Source organism: Papaver somniferum, chromosome 11, assembly GCF_003573695.1.
Source record: "Papaver somniferum cultivar HN1 chromosome 11, ASM357369v1, whole genome shotgun sequence".
Lineage (NCBI taxonomy): Eukaryota > Viridiplantae > Streptophyta > Magnoliopsida > Ranunculales > Papaveraceae > Papaver > Papaver somniferum.
The window spans coordinates 17,449,282-17,467,045 of record NC_039368.1 but is presented as its reverse complement, the minus strand read 5'-3'; the positions used below and the strand labels follow the sequence as shown (position 1 = coordinate 17,467,045).

The 17,764-nt window shown below is 37.2% G+C and overlaps 1 protein-coding gene and 1 pseudogene across 1 annotated transcript; both read right to left on the bottom strand.

Moving 5' to 3' along the window:
* Positions 1-8,340: 8,340 nt before the first annotated feature.
* Positions 8,341-8,440, bottom strand: LOC113325487 (annotated as a pseudogene).
* A 6,551-nt stretch (positions 8,441-14,991) lies between these two features.
* LOC113324181 lies at positions 14,992-15,978 on the bottom strand. Its single transcript, XM_026572505.1, has one exon. The coding sequence runs from the start codon at positions 15,976-15,978 to the stop codon at positions 14,992-14,994; it is 987 nt and encodes a 328-aa protein (XP_026428290.1).
* Positions 15,979-17,764: the final 1,786 nt, after the last annotated feature.

Here is a 17,764-nt window from a genome sequence, read left to right as displayed (position 1 = left end):
AGTCAATCGACTAGGACACTAACGGGCCCACTAATGATCATGCTTGCGCTTCCTTAACTGTTCGTAGGAGAATCCAAGCCGTCCAACCAGGCTGGCAAAGTTGGACGTTCATGATGCTTCTAAGACTATTTTTAACGGTCTTATCTAGTTTGAGCTTGCGTGAACACCCATCTTAGAGTTGACGTTCGGGGCGCTTTGGAGTTAATTGAATAAAACTCGATCAACTAGAGCTTTAGTGGGCCCGCCGGTGGCCATCGTAATGATTGCCTAATTCCGTTAGGAGCATGCTAGGTCTACTGAATGGCGCGGCCAAATCGTGCGGCCGTGATTATTTTTGAGACTGATATTAACAGTCTAGATTTTCCTTAAGGAATTTAAGCGTGTTCGATGGCGCTAACTTTTAATTAAAAGGTGTGCGAACGCGCTGATCTCTTTGTCAGAGGGTGGGGTAGCCTATGTGGGTGTTTTCATGCAGGTCTCAATAGACATTTCGGGAGATTCATGCTACTCCGTTGCGAGTGAAAAATAATCGTCATGTCATGCCAATATTGAGAGTTCGGCTGGGAATATATCATAGGAAAACACTAGGAAATCTATGCATTAGTGAATAATGGTGGTGTAAGATAAAATTTATAGAATATTTTGGATTGTTTCTACATGCACCATTCTGAGTAAATTTTATATACATAAATATATTGAATTGCTCAATTCATATATGAGCGAAGAGGCTTTAGGTACTCAACACTTTTAAATGGCTCTATTTCATTAGTGAATAATGCAACTAGGAGCTTAATACTAGTGAACAATTCATCTAGGAGCTTGAGTTTCAATACAATATGAAGAGCGGCATAGGCACTCATAAGATTTTCATATATTCTTCAAATTCCTTGCGGAATATAGACATATCAAGGTCTATTACTTCCGATGTCGGGTCAGGTAGATAGACTTTTACAATTTTCGCCCTAAACTAAAAACCACCATCAACAGAGGTGATTTATTTGCAGTTGAAGATTTGCAAATTCGACCCTAGAGTCATTTGAAAAAGAATTAAATCCTTGACAGATTATCCAATCCAGGAGTTGTACTCTTTCCTTTCAATCATCTTTTTCAAAACAAGTTCCTGAACTGAATCGCATCCTTTAGTGTCTTCTTCCATCTCAAGATTCACCATTTCCTGGGGTCTTGAGGAGTTCTCCATTTTTTTATTAGGTAAGGAAACACAATATATATATATATTATTACGAACAAAATAAGGACACCCTTGTTTATGGAAACCCTAAAAACTCCTAAGAAGGACAGGGCGTTCGTGGGCCGGTTAAGGAAGGATAATGGATCAGAAAAGATCCAAGAATAAGGAAATACTCCCTATTTTCATATATCTCTTACCTTCATAGCTCGATAATTAAAATATTTAATCAGAGCATAAGGAAAATATGCATAGTTACTAGGAGTCAAGATATGACTCAACCTTCACACAAAAAAAAACAGCTAAATCAAACACAAGACATATGGTAACTTACAATAGTTTTGAGCATCTCACAAATGTCATCCTTGCAACTCTCAAGATAGATACAAGGATGAATTTACCTAGAGCTAGGTAGTTAAGTGAGATGTAATCCCACAATGAACATTGAGAGATGAGTTGTAAATACCATCTAAATGTTTGAGTCTTGTATTCCTTACCTTCCTTCAATTATTTCTTATTCCAGGGAAATAAGACATAAACCTATTTGAATATCCATCAGAAGGATTTTTCTGAGGACTAAATCTAGGACCTCTAGAGATTGGTTCCAGTGGGTTAGAATTGAGAGAATTCCATCTCCAAGACTTAGGTTTACAAGACTTATTCTCAATAGCACTGGGAATGTGTACAATTGTAGTGCAATCATTAGAAACATTAAGAGGGACACGATTCCTGTAGCGATTTTTAGAGGGGTGACTTTGGAAACCTTTTGCATGAGAATTCTGGTTTTCAGCAGGAATCAAATCCATTGTAGATGTCGTCAGACAATTCACTCTGTCGACAGCAAAATGAAGTAGATTTTGAAGATCAGAAATTTGTTTCTTTCTGGCAAAACAATGTGAATCATAATGATTTCTTTTCCCGCAGAAGAAACAGATTCATGAAAGAGAGACATCGGAAGGAACCTGTTTTAGACTCGTAACCCTATTAGAAGATTGCAAGTTATGTAAACATTTCTTAGCAGACTCTTCCTTTGAAGTAATTTTCTTCACGTACAGTAATCCCATATGAGAATTAGAGATAGGCACAGAAGAGAGTTTACTCATTAAAACAGAGTTTTCCTTTTCCAAGGATTTTCATTTTTCCTGGGCTAGAAGAAGTGATGCAACCAGTTTCTCCTTTTCAACACGAAAGTTGTTCAGATCTGATGAATGAGTCTCGATCAAATGTTTTTCTATAACTGAGTCTTCTTTAATAATATCTTCAAGAACACCAATGTTTTCACGTTGTAGAGTAGTTTCTTGAACAATATTTTTGATATTGCTAGAAAGGGACTCAACGATACTGTAGAGTTCCCGTTCTCGATCAAGAGACTTCTCAAGTTCATCAATGAGCTGAGCATGTTTTTATTCAAGAGACTTTATTTTAGAATCTTGAATATCAATAATCTCAGCACATTTTTTTAAAGTTCTGGTGAGTTCCATTTCAGCTTCTGACATAGTGTCAAATGTCACATCAGAGGGAATGTTATCGGATTCAGATAGCAACAATTTTCTACCTCGGGAATCGGAAGAATCAGATAAGTAGTATCCTTTGAGGTAATCCCAAGAATTTGGCATAATAAAAAAATTTGGAAGATATTTTTGTATGAGTAAGAATGAGACAATCTTCTGTCCACAGATTCATATTGCTACAAACACAGACTTATGAGGTCTTAAGCGTGTTTGCCTGCTTTGATACCAATTGAAAAAGCGGGGGTCTAACAACCACACCCAATATTTCGTTTAGGAAATATGTATGGACTAACTCCAATATACTTCCAAGAGAATCAACTAGATAGTCAGACTGAATCAAGGAAATACATCCAAGATTTGTATCTCTGTTACTCAATATAATCATCAAATCACACAGATAGAAATTTGCGAGCCTGATTATTATGAGAAACAACTTGAGCAGTACCAAAGACCAATGTTCAAGTGTCAATCAATTTATATCAACAAGCAAAGGTTAGATTATCTAATTGATTTAACTATGCACAACCTGTGATATTTCAATTATATAAACAAATATAATGCGGAAAAGAAATAACACAGACACCAGAAATTTTGTTAACGAGGAAACCGCAAATGTAGAAAACCCCTGAGACCTATTCCAGATTTGAACACCACACTGTATTAATCTGCTACAGACTGTAGCCTACTACAAGTTAACTTCGGACTGGAATGTAGTTCATCCCTAACCAATCTCACACTGATTAAGGTACGGTCGTGTTCCTTACGCATCTGAATCCCAGCAGGACCCTACGCACCTGATTCCATTAGTGGATCTCACGTACAACTTAGAGTTGGTACGACCCAAAATCGAAGACTTGATAAACAAATTTGTCTCACACAGAAAAGTCTATTGAATAGATAAATCTGTCTCCCACAGAAATACTTACGAGTTTTTTGTTCCGTCTTTCGATAAATCAAGGTGAACAGGAACCAATTGATATACCAGACTTATATTCCCGAAAAACACCCTAGTAATATGAATCACCTCACAATGATCTTAACCGTATGGAAGCGGAACAAGATATTATGGAATCATAAAATATGAGACGAAGATGTTTGTGGCTACTTTTTATCTTACCTATCGGAGATTGAATCTAGAGCAAATCTTAGAGAAGATAGTACTCAATATGATATAACAAAGTAAGATTAGAACACACAACTACAGAGAAAATAGTTGGGTCTGGCTTCAGAATCCCAATGAAGTCTTTAAGTCGTTAACCTATAATGGTTTTAGAAAAACCTAGGTTAAAAGAGAATCAAATTTAGTCGTAACTAGAATCACACATGGGTTGTGGGGATTAGGTTTCCCAGTTGCTAGAGTTCTCCCTTATATATTCTTAAAATCAGGGTTTGCAATCAATGTTATCTTGTAACAAAGCATTCAACATTCACCATTAGATGAAAACTTGATTAGATTCAAGCTAATATCTTCCAACCGTTAGATCGAATTTAGCTTGTTACACACAAATGAAATGTGACTTCATTTCGATATGGGTAACCGTACCTAAACGTGTACACTTAGTTGGCCCAACAATAATTAACCGAAGTTATCCATATGAACACTTTCATATCAAGCTTGTCCATCTTAATCACAACTAGTTCAAATGACTCAAATGAAACTAGTTATAGAGTTGTTCAATTGTTTATATTCTCATAGAAGTATACAAGCCACAATTGAAGCAAAATAGATTTTGATTCACTCGAATTAATTCATGAACATTATAGCCACATTTTTCAAAAGATTGCGATTTTAGAACTTAACCCACTCAAGTATGCAAACGGGTACACATACTTCAGTAGCCGGACTTGGTCTGGGTTCGCAAGTATGCGAACGGGTACACATACTGTCGTACACGACCAAACTCAGTTGAATTCCCAGACTTGAATTGTTAAGACGGTACGCATAAGGGTATGCATACTAAGTTCCCGGACCTCAACTATCAAACCAGTACGCATACGGGTATGCATACTATGGTTCCCGGACTTTGAATAACTTGCAACAGTTAGCATACAAGTAGCATACTGTGTTATATCCAATCAACGGTTAATTTTTTTAAACTTTCATTTCAATCATTAAAACATTCTTAGAATATAGGAATACCTGTCTCACACAAAATATTAGCTTCAAAGCAATTTTCAAGTGATCGAATGATCAATATGAAAAATTCTGAGTCTACATCAAATGACTGTCTCACACAAACCATGTAAGATGTTACCAGGCAATTTTCACATGATCATCTTTTGACTTTCGTCAAGAATAAAGATGAACTTGGTTAAAGCGAAAGCTTACCAACACATATTTCGAGAAATATGTAAGCGAGTTAAACTGAGCTCGAAATATAAAATGTGTATAAAGTAAATTCTATATTAGCTATACGACTTTTGTCTCAATAGGAGATAGAATATAAATAGACTTCTGAGTGATAGATGAGTTCAAGTCTCCACATACCTTTTGTTGATGAAGTTCCATAATCTCCCCTTAGTAGTTTTTTGTCTTCAATCGATGAATGTCGTGAAGTCTAAAGCTCAACTACACATTCTATCCTACTCCGAGACATAGCTATAAGTAGACTGGAAATCAAGACTTATAATTTTGAAAACTGAACTTGAATAACAAGCTTGAGATAGCAACACTTGCGAGTTCGACCAAGCAATGCTCTAACAGTTAGTATCTCAATTTATATTGGACATATGCTACAGATAAACGATCTCGGTTTTTTTTTGATAGACTACTGATACCTAGTTAGCTAAGCAAAAGATATTTATCAGGAATCAGGATTAAGGATGCATATGGGACGATATGGTACGAGTTTCTTCAGAACCCGGTACCTGTACCTCATACTGACCGGTTCCCATGTCTCACTACCTGTACCTGCACCGGTGATACCGGTCTGTTTCTAGCCGATACCAGGTTTTTACTTGTTACCTAAGCCTAGTTTTTACCTATTACCTTGAACATCAGTTATAGCTGCTCTGCAAGTCCTTGCTGCAGCTAAACCAAATTCAGATATTGGTATGATCCGATGATTCAAGCGGATGATTAGGACAAGCTTTCTTATTAACGAAGAAAATGATAATTTTGGGTTTTATTTGTTGTGATGTAAAATCGGCGAGGAAATGAGTAGGATAACAAATTCAAGCTGCTATTGATTGAATTTAAGATGGTGGTTAAGAAGAATACAAAGAGGATGAATCTATAAATCAAGGGATGAGATTTATTCGAATCTAGTGAAGACAGAGAGCAGAAATTGCTTATGAATTTCAAAAATTAGGGTTTGAGATGAATTTGGGGGTTTTTGAGTTTGTTGAATTCAATGTTGGAATTGAGTTGCTGCAGTTAGAGATGAAGAAGAAGAATCCAAAATGGGTATTTGATGGGTTTCTCGAATTGAGATTTGAAGATGGTGATGAATGTTTCATTAAAGTATTGCAGGGAATGGATGGTTGAGGTCAAGACAGGTTGTTTGTGTTGTATTAGATCAATAATAATTAGAAGATGGTTCTGTCATCGATTTGAGAGATATGAGATGGGTTCGATCTGAGATTGGAGTTTACAGTGAGATGTTGAGGTGTTGCTTAAATAGTTATGGATTCGAGTGAAAAGTCCTGGTTTCCCATGTGCTGCTTGTTATTTCTTTTGATAGAGCATACTTGGACCTAGGTTTTTGATGTTCTATGCTTCGGATTTACACTTGTTATTTTGAGAATCTACCTGTTGCAATAGTTAGAATCAACTTGAACGAGAAAATTGCATAAATATAATTAGTGGGATTAAATCTTTTTGAACTTGGAAAATAGTGGAATCTTAGCCTCAGTGTTCTTTTAATATTGATATCATCTTTGGTTGAGTTTGTGACAATTTTTAGTTTGTTTTCTATTTTAGTTTTAGAATTTAAGTCTATATTTTATCCTTCGCAAGTCTGAGAATCGAACCACTTTTACCACTTTCAAAACTACATCAATTTTTGGCGCCGCCGACGCGGATTTGCTTTTAGGGTTTTAGACTTATTTTTTCTTTTATTTTTTAGGTTTTTATTATTTTTGTTCTTTTTTACGTTTTTGGGTATTTATCTTTTGTCTACAGGTTTTGGATCATAAAGAGAATTGAGCCAAGGAGTTTGGTGATTTCGTAAAGATTGGATCTTAAAGCATAAAGACTTGGAGCGAAAGATTAAAGCGAAAAGAACGGAAAAGAAAACAATTTCTTTTTAGTTATTTTTCTTTATTATTAAAAAAAAAAAAAAAAAAGAGAACTGTATTAGGATTTGTTATTTTTGTAATTTTTTCTTTTCTTTTTGGACACTTGGACATTAAACTTTGGACATTATTATTTTTAAACCCTAAGGAAGGGTTGGTTTAAATATAAAATGTGTACAAAGAAGGACGGTGATTACGATATCGCCTCGGCCCCTCGGGTTCGTACATGACATAGGAGTCGTGGCCAGAGTCGACTTCAGCGGTTCTTCGCCCTTCTGGTACGGGAGGTAAGTTTTTCGAAACACCCGCGAATCCCCTGTCAGCGGGTTTACTGTATTCCTTCGTTTGCATATATGCTGAGGACTTGAAAACGGCTGCTTTAATTTCCTAGTAAAGGGCAAGGACTGGCCATACAAGATAAGGATTCGGATTTCATCACCATTCTCTTCTTGCCCGCCTTAGGAAAACGAAATCAAACGCGAACCTAAGCCTAAAATTTTGACTAGAACGAGACCTATAGGGTAACGAGATTAATAGGAAAGTCGTTCGAAGAATATTGGTTACTCTTTTGAGCATACTTCGAAGTTCTTGAAGGTTTTTGTGAGTTGAATGTGTGACTGCGCCGCCTTGTAATCGGTGAGGCCTTGGGTATCAAAGCTCCACTAAGCTTCCCTCACCTCGATTCAACTTACTTTGACTCGGATTGATTCCAGAGGGGTTTGCTCAGATTGTAACGAGTTCCTTTTCGAAAGAATAGAAGCTGGTCTAGAAACAATCTAAGTGGAGTCATCATGCTTTTTGTTTGCTAGAAATTTAGGTTTGATTTGGTTGAGTCAGCCTTGTTTTGTGTTTGCATAGAATTCCCTACCTTATTCTGTTGCATGCCTGAACGTAAAAGAGACGCCCTAGGTAGATTTGTTAAAGAGAAACCTAGTAGTTCTAAGCATCTTGATTACCTCAATTTAGAAAGTCCGATTCGTGAAGATTCCGTTTTTGAACATCCGTTTGAGAAAAGAATCCCTGATAGTCCAATAGCGCCAGAAATGGCAACTTTGAAAGCCTTGTTGAATCCTACTAGGACTACTCATCCCTCGTGTATCAGGTTACCTGAAACTGAAGCAAATTATGAACTTAAGCCTGGAACCTTACAGTTGCTCCCAATCTTTTTAGGGAAAGAAAATGAAAACCCCTATTTCCATGTTAGGGACTTTGAGGAAATTTGTAGTACCCTGAAAATTAGAAACCTTGATGATGATGCTTTGAAACTTAGGTTATTCCCCTTTTCCTTAAAAGATAAAGCCAAGTCGTGGTTGTATAGTTTGGCTTCCGAATAAATTGAAACCTATGAACAACTTACATCTTCCTTTTTGAACAAGTTTTTCCCTAGGCACAAAACCTCGTCTATTAGGACGCAAATCTGCACGTTTACACAACAGGAGGGAGAATCTTTGTATAGGTATTTGGAAAGGTTCAATGATTTATTAGCCCAATGTCCTCATCATGGTTTAGAAAAGGTTAGGTTAGTTCAGATCCTTTATGAGGGTTTAGATTATCCCACCACAACTATAGTAGAATCCATGTGTACAGGTGGGTTTGAAAACCAAACAGTTGATGATGCGATGACATATTTGCATGAAATCGCCGAAAAGACCCAACAATGGGAAAGCAATAGGGTACCCCAGAAAACAATTCTTCTAGGCAGAGGAAACGTTAATAGGGTAGAAGGAAGCTTTGAATCAGATGCCAAAATTGCTGCTATAGCGAAAAGGTTAGAAGCTTTAGAAGTAGGTCACACTAGTGGTAGATTGGATCCTTTTTGGAAGGCCAGAATAATGAAGAGCAAGCCAATGCTCTCTATAATAACACTAGGTATGATAACCGTCAGAAGTTTGACCCATATTCAGAAACCTATAATCCTGGTTGGAGAAACCATCCGAACATTTCATGGTCTAAGGGCCAGAGTCAAGGTCAGTTTAGTAATTCTAATGCTCCCCCAGGTTTTGGTTACACTAAGAACTCATCAGGCCCAGAAAACAAAACGACTAGCTTAGAAGAATCTATTACGATGTTAGCAAAAACTAAGGATATGTTAGCACATAGCCAAATTAGTTTTCAACAGGAAACCAAGCAGAACTTTCAAACTAGTGTTCAGAGCCTTGCTAAGCTAGAAATTCAAGTCGGCCAAATAGCTAAGACCTTAAGTGAGGGAGATAACAGAAGGCTCCCTAGTCAGACTACCCCCAACCCTAGAGGAGTTCATGAAGTAGGTGCAAAACCATCGAATCAATTGAATGCTATTAGAACCCTTAGGAGTGGTAGAGTAGTAGACAATCAGGTAACCATGCCCGATAGTGAACATACTGTAGTTCACCCCTCAGGATCTCATCCCTCAGGACCACTAACTGAGGGGACTGATAAAATTTCCGATGATGCCAATTCGGTTCCTGAGAGGTCTGATTCTGTGCCTAGAGCCCCATTTCCCCAGCTATTAGCATCAACAAAGAAGGAATCGAACTTTAATGACATATTGGAGATTTTTAAGCAAGTTACCATAAACCTTCCTTTATTAGATGCAATTAGGCAAATTCCTTCTTATGCCAAGTTCCTTAAGGATATGTGTACGCGAAAGCGAAAACTTAGTGTCCATAAGAAAGCCTTTTTATCTAGTCATGTAAGTTCAATCATTCAGAACACTACCACTCCAGAGTACAAAGACCCAGGTTCCCCAACCATTGCTTTTACAATAGGGAAACACCGGGTAGAAAAAGCTTTACTTGACTTAGGAGCCAGTGTGAACTTACTGTCGTACCATGTGTACTTACAACTAGGACTTGGTGAAATGAAACCTACTCAGATAACACTGCAGTTAGCTGATAGGTCTGTCAAAATTCCTCGAGGTGTTATCGAGGATGTTCTTATTGAGGTCGACAAGTTTATTTATCCAGTGGATTTCGTGGTCCTAGATACCCAACCTATCCCTGACCCAGAGAACCAGATACCTGTGATTTTAGGTCGCCCATTCTTAGCTACGTCTAATGCGATCATAAACTGTCGAAATGGTGTGATGAATTTATCCTTTGGTAATATGACTATCGAAATGAACATTTTTAATGTCAGTAAGCTACCTTATGAGCTAGATGACACATGTGTTGAAGAGGTGAACATGATAGGAACCTTAGTTCAGGAGTCATTACCAAATATCGCATCGGAAGATCCATTAGAGAGTTGTCTAGCCCACTTTAACATGGATTTCGACGAAGATAGCAATATTGAACAAGTGACTGCTATGTTGGATTCTATTCCTATGTTAGATACTGATAAATGGAAAGCTAGGTTCGAACCATTACAAGCTTTTGAGTCTACCTTAATCCCTTGTTCAGAAGAGCCTCCTAAGTTGGACCCTAAATCTACATTCTTAGGGCCATCTAAGACTTTTCCTGTGATTATAGCATCCGATCAGGACAGCAGGCCAGAAATCATGCTTCAAGACAATAAGGAAACTCTAGGGTTGACCATACAAGATATGAAACATATAAGTCCTACAGCTAGTATACCTCAAAAGAATTTAGAGGATGAACCACCTGATTATAACTCGGAGAAAGCAATTGACCTTTTTCAGAAACCTGATGGTCTAGAAATCAGGAATATTGTGACTAGTCTATCTAGAGACACCCAAAATTCTAAGTTTGGGGGTAGTGATCGTCAATTATCCCCAGTAGAAGTCCCTAACGTGGGACTCGATCCTAGTGCTTATGAGGTATCACTTGAGTCTATTTAGACTCCACAACCCGATCCTCCTGATACTGTCCAGGAGGAAATCCAGCTATTAAAGTCTCGTTTTTCGGATGAATCTGTTTTTCAAGACACTCATATGAAGCCCAATTGGGTGCCCCAAATAAATCCAGTTGTCTTGCAAGAAACTTTCAATGAGGTTGTGCTCCTTATGTTATTTTTTCTGATCCTGTGCAGTTGTTTCATATTAGTGGCAGTTTTATTTGGTTTTGATGACCCACAGTTAGTTCGACTACTGATATATGATTTGAAAGATAACTAGCCATTTTATGAAACTTGATGTCTGGCTGAAGACTTTAAACTTAGCACTTCTTGGGAGGTAACCCAATCTCATGCAACAAGGTAATATCTTTCCTTAACTCTTTTGCTTCAATGGTAACAGTTTCTCCTTGTTCATGCTTTTAATTTCATCTTTAGAACATTGAGGACAATGTTAGATTTAAGTTTGGGGGTATGGGAGAAACTTTTTAGTTGCAGTATGAATAAATAAACTCCAGGGCTTAGAAATTTATGCCTATTGAGGATTGCACTAACTAATCTAAGTGGATGGAAGCATTTTGATCGTAGGAGTTGAGGAACCAAGCTGATTAGATGGAAACATCTAGAAGAGTCTATTCATAAAAGCACAGAGCTCAGGTGTTATAAATAACATGATAGTTTCACCATATCTCGTTGAGTCCTTTTCACTTCTATTTTTATTTTATTTTGTTTTTAAACTATGTTACTCTAAGTGATTAGGTGGGGCTCACGATTCAAGTTGTTACCAATGCTAGGGTGAATTAGAGTGATTGAGATACCAAAAAAAAAAGTTGAAAAAAAAAAAGTTGAGACCGGACCAATTAGACCAATCGGAATAAATATTAACACTTGGATAGCAATATGTGTGTGTTCTCCCTGTCTCCGTCGCCTAAACAAGCGTGGAATGCAGGACCCGTGGGAACTATCGTGTAATATGCTGACAAGAAGCATGCGCTTGGATCCAAAAGATCTATTCATGCCGTTAAAAAAAAAATCGAGAAAAAAGGTTATTATTCTATGTAGTCAACCACTGGTTCCCTTGTATATGCCAGTTTGTTGATCTAGATTTAGGTTATCGGCCGCTGGTTCCCTTGTATATGCCAGCAGTGTTGATATTAGTCAGACCGGTATCTCAGTCCATTAGGATAGGTTCATTTTAGCAGTGGCCTTCAGACAGATATGTGAAACATCGATCATTTGGTCAACATCAACACCATCTATGTTTTTCTATATCCATCTCTTAATCTTTCCATGTGATTAGTTTGACTCCGAATATGATGTCCATAGTGCAACTATCTGAGTAGAGCTCTGTCACTTATATATGAATTTTAGTATGCTTGAGTGCAAACTCGTGTACATCAATTGGAATTTCGCATCAGGGTACTTCCTCTTGTAGTCAATAAGTATGCCAACCAAGGAGATTCTTTAGTGCCTTCCAAGGTTCGTTGTAGATAGCTAGGGTCTGGAATATTAAGGTTTTGTGGGTATATCTCTAGTAAGCCCTCCCGAGACTATAACTCGGCAACTAGGGACACCTAGGATTTAAAGTCTTATTGCATATGCTAAATGCAATCGACGATGCCTGCGACAATGAGTTAGGATTTTATTTTGTAGTTTTGATTTGCTCGGGACTAGCAAATAATAAGTTTGGGGGTATTTGATAGACGCATTTATATGTCTAATTTGTCCCAATTGTATATATTGTTAGTGCTCGATTTTGTACTTATTTGGTTATTTTATGTCTTTGTAGGTGTTTTTGGAGAAATAAGCTTTTGCGGAGAAATTGGCTCAAAATGTGGCATTTGAACCTCCGTAGATAACGTACCAGAAGCACCCCAGAAGTATGCCAGAGACACCCCAGAAATACCCCGGAGGAACCCCGAAAAAGTGTTGAAAACATCCCAGAAAAATTACTAAAGGGGGGCACCCAAGGGACAAGTGTTATGCGGATCCCAGCACCCTAGATAAGGGGTAACCTAATTACTAGGGGGAGGTCACCTTCACCTTTTGAATTTTGAATTTGGCGGCAAATTGTGGCAGACGTGACTCATATTAGAGTTCGCATTCTTGGGACGATTTAAGGAGATTCAACCTCGGATTTTCGTTGGGCTGGACATGTTAGAGCACAACAGGGTTGCTACAAGTGATTGGACCGAACGAATTGGGCTAGAGAAGCCGGGAGAAGCAAACAGAGGCGTCGGAAGTTTATTGGGTTCTGTTGATGATTGGGCTTAGTTTTAGTCGGAGTTTGACGTAGAGATGGATTGGGATTCAGTTGATACACCAAAACAGGATTGGTATGTGTCACAGATTCGGAAAAATAGGCAGCAATTCTCGGTAGAAGCAAAACAGAGAGGCGTAAAAAATAAAAAGAGAAAACTTTCCGTGGAAGAAAAGAAGGATTTAATCGCAAGATTTTCGATCCTATTGGCTATATATAGGATGGGTCAAGTCACAATTAGGGTTATGGAGTCATTGGAGCAGTCGGAGAGAAGTTTGTAACACTACAGAGCTGAGAAGATCAAGTTGCAGGAAAACCCGTGTTTCTGCTGCTGCTGCTGAAGAAAAAGCATTGCAAATAAGAACAGCGTCTCAAATTCGTAACGCTGCTATAGTAACTTCTTCGTAACAGTCAGTCCTTTGTTTTGCAACACCAATACATCGTTTCAAACAGTCAGTGTTATAGTTTTTCATCTTTTAATCAACTTTTGAACCATAAAAAAATATTTTGAGCAAGTGATTAATATGAGGAGCTAAACCCCATTGTTGAGGCGATAGAGGAAGCTATTTTTCCAACAAGAAGTGGTATATCCTATTTTATTTATTTATTTGCAATTATTATATGATTATTTGCCTTGGTTGAAAATTGTTTCAATGATTTTTGTTAAGCAATTGTTATTTCTTTTGATAGAGCATACTTGGACCTAGGTTTTTGATGTTCTATGCTTCGGATTTACACTTGTTATTTTGAGAATCTACCTGTTGCAATAGTTAGAATCAACTTGAACGAGAAAATTGCATAAATATAATTATTGGGATTAAATCACTTTGAACTTGGAAAATAGTGGAATCTTAGCCTCAGTGTTCTTTTAATATTGATATCATCTTTGGTTGAGTTTGTGACAATTTTTAGTTTGTTTTCTATTTTAGTTTTAGAATTTAAGTCTATATTTTATCCTTCGCAAGTCTGAGAATCGAACCACTTTTACCACTTTCAAAACTACATCACTGCTGAGATGGTTCCATCATCAAACAAATCACTCGAATATTTACCTTGTTTTTCTTCAGTTGGTTTGTGAAGAAGAAGGTGGTTCCCTGGTTGATCTTCATATTTCAGTTGAAGAGGGTGGTGGTGAAGAAGAATGTGAGATAGAGACTTGATAGATAAGACCTAGAATAGATGGGTAGTATTAAATAATACTCCCTTCGTACCTCTTATGTAGGCCGAATATTGCATTTTCCTTGTACCATTAGATATGCGGAATGACAATTTCAAGATGGATTTTAACCATTTTACCCCTATTTGTGTTGCTTGGTTATCCTCACAATTGAGTTTATGTCTCTTACATAGGGAATATCATAAAGGGTAAGACAGGAAAAAACATGAATATTTATAAAATTAAGAAACAATTCTTAATCTAAAAGATTTGAACTATCTGCCTATATATGTGGTACGGAGGGAGTAATTTTTATATCAACGACTACTATTAGCCGGTTCTACTGGTCTGGTAATGGACGAGAATAGGTGTACGTAGAACCGGTCCATGTACCACTCTCTACCGGTTCTGACTTTCATTCTCGTTCGTTATACCCATCAACCGGTTCAAATTCGGTTCTGAACCGATTTTCCGATTCCAAACTGATTTTTTAGGTACATGTCGGTTCCTATGAAGCCCTAATCAGGATAGCTCAATCAGGTTAATAAGCAGCAATCCAAAATCTTTAAGAAAAAAACTAATAAATAATAACATTAACAGATTGGAGCGAGAAAAACACTCTCCATAAACTGCAATTGGATGGAATCATAAAACGTGTTTCCCGTGAGCTAGTTGGCTTGGTTGTGAAGTGAATGTCGCTGCAATTGGGTATGTAAAAGTGCATATTTTCAAAGTTCACGTGTATAATTCTAAATTGAAGCTAATGTAGAATTGGAAGTTTTTTTTTTTTTGACTTAAAAGGTTGATGTATTAAAATGAAAAATGTAACAAGACCCAAAAGAGATGATCCCCCATTTTGATATTCACATGATTACACGTTACTAAGTCTGTTATCCATAACCACTTTCCAATGTGTTACGAGTTCTCTGAAAGTGATGAATTTGAACAATATTTCCTTCCCTCCCCAGACATAAGTAAGATGCTTGATCTCCAGAATTGTCTCTGGTTCTTCTTTGTATCTTTGTCTTGTCATCACTCTTGAATTCCTTTCATTCCATAATGCCCAACACACAGCAAAAATCATGGGTGGCCATAATTTTCTACCTCTATTCCCCCCTTTTCTAAATTTCCACGCATGCAGCTGCAAATTCAGGTTCCCTGCTTGTACCAATTTGATGTTCAAACCCCTAATAAAATAGCTCCAAACTTTATGAGAGTAAGAACAATGCAGAAGAAGATGATCCACTGTTTCAGGGTGAGCATTGCATAAAGAGCACATGATATTCTGTAGCTGGCAACCTCTTCTGATCAAGTTAACTGTTGTAGTAATTAAGTTTTGAGCAGCTGTCCACATGAAAAATTGTATTTTTGGAGGTACCTTTTGAATGCAGATGCAAGAAAAATGAGGATCTTCAGATTTTGTAGGGAGTTGTTGTTCTAGCCATTTGTAGCAAGTCTTGGAGCTGAAACCTCCTGGTTCTGTGCCGATTAGTTCTTCTTCTTCTTCTTCTTTTATCTGAGGTGGCATTCCCAATACCTTAAACATCTCTAGAATCTCAGGCGGTTCTGCAGAATTTGGGTTTCTTTTGAGTTTTATATCCCAAGCATTTGTTGAAATCATTGCACGGACTGAATCATTCTTGTGTAGAGCCAGTTTATGTATTAAAGGAAATCTGTGTTTGAGAGACTGTGTACCTTCCCACACGTCATTCCAAAAAGAAATTGCATCTCCCTTGTTGATTTGTACCCTAGATATTTTCTCCGCAACTTCTTTCTGTTTTTGAATGTTGTTCCATAATCGTCTGCCTTGTGGCTTATTGGAGTCTCTCACCCAAATTTCTTCAGTTGGAGTCTTCATTTTTTCCTGAAAAATTCTTCTCCACAATTGCTTCTTCCCCTTTGAAAACCTCCATGAGCACTTAGCTAGCAAAGTTTTGCTTGTGAGCCTCAAGTTTCTAATGCCCAAACCACCAGATCTTTTTTCCCACATGCTCTTTCCCAAGCCACCCAGTTTATCTTTTGTTTTTCTGGAGTTGATCCCCACAAGAAATTTCTCATTATATGGTTGAGCTTCTTTTCCACACACACTGGTAACTGAAAAATAGACATATAGTATATTGGCAAGCTTGAAAGTGTGGCTTTGATTAACACTAATCTGCCTGATTTAGAGAAGAATTTCCTTTTCCAAATAGCTAGCTTCTTTTGGAATTTCTCGATGACTGAATCCCATATAGCAATGTTTCTGGATTTAGTGCTCACAGGCATGCCCAGGTATTTGAGAGGAAGCTTTTCTACTTTGCACTGCAGAATAGCTGCTATAGCTTCCACCTTGTGATCTGCATCTATGCTTATCACTGAGCTCTTGTTGAAGTTCACTTTTAAACCAGTTATTGCTTCAAATATTTGTAGAATGAGTACCAAATTTTCAGCTTCTTCTTCAGATGCATTTAAGAAAACTAAAGTGTTATCTGTATATTGTAAATCAGAGATTTGTATGGAGTTTATTGAAAAACCTGATATCATATGTAGTTGCACAACGTTCTTCATGATCTTTGAGAATATTTCTGCAACTAAGATGAAAATGAAAGGAGACAATGAATCACCTTATCTTAATCCTTTCTGTGTTTTAAATCTTGCAGTTGAGCTCCCGTTTACTAACATAGCATGTTCTGCAGAACATACACACCATTCCATCCATTTTACCCATTTTTCTCCAAATCCTGAACTCTTCATGATACTGCTTATAGTATGACAGCTCACATTGTCAAAAGCTTTTTGGATATCTAACTTGCATAGAATTCATGGATGCTTAGACTTGAATCTTGAGTCAATTAACTGTCCAGCTATTAGAATACCATCCAATCTTTGTTTATCAGCAATGAAAGCAACCTGATTTTCTGAAATCAATTTGGGAAGTACCTTCTTGAACCTTTGAGTGAGAATCCTAGACAACACCTTGTAGATACTACTCACCAAACTGATTGATCTAAAGTCTTGAGGAGATCCAACTTGATCAATCTTTGGTATCAGACTGATAAAAGACATATTAGTTCTCCAATCTAGCTTCATATTTGTCTCAAACTCCTTGATAACAGCCATAAAGTTCTCTTTGATCACTTCCAAAGATATCTTGTAAAACTCCATGTTGTATCCATCTGGACCTAGAGATTTGTTGCTTTTGAATTTCTTTATTACCAACCAATCTTCTTCAGCAGTAATTTCTTGTTCCACTTCTATGCTTTCTTCTGTAGTGATCTTTGCAAAAAATACATCATTCATTTGTGGTTTAACTGTATGTTTCTCTTGGAACAAGTTAAAGAAGTAGCTTGAAATTTCATTCTTGATGTCATCTTGACAAAAGTTGTCATCTCCATTTATCACTAACTTTTGGATTGTATTTCTTCTCCTTCTTCCATTTGCAATAGTATGGAAGTACTTAGTGCTATCATCTCCTTCTTAAAAATGTATTGTTTTTGCTCTTGCCAACCATTTCCTTGCATTGTTTGCATTGATTTTCTTTAGACTTGCTCTCCATTATGTTCTTTCCAGAAATTGTTATTCATTAAGAGCTCAATTTTCCTCCATATTATTGTATATATCAATTTGGTTTGATGAGCTCTTGTTTCTTAGTTTCCACTTGACCA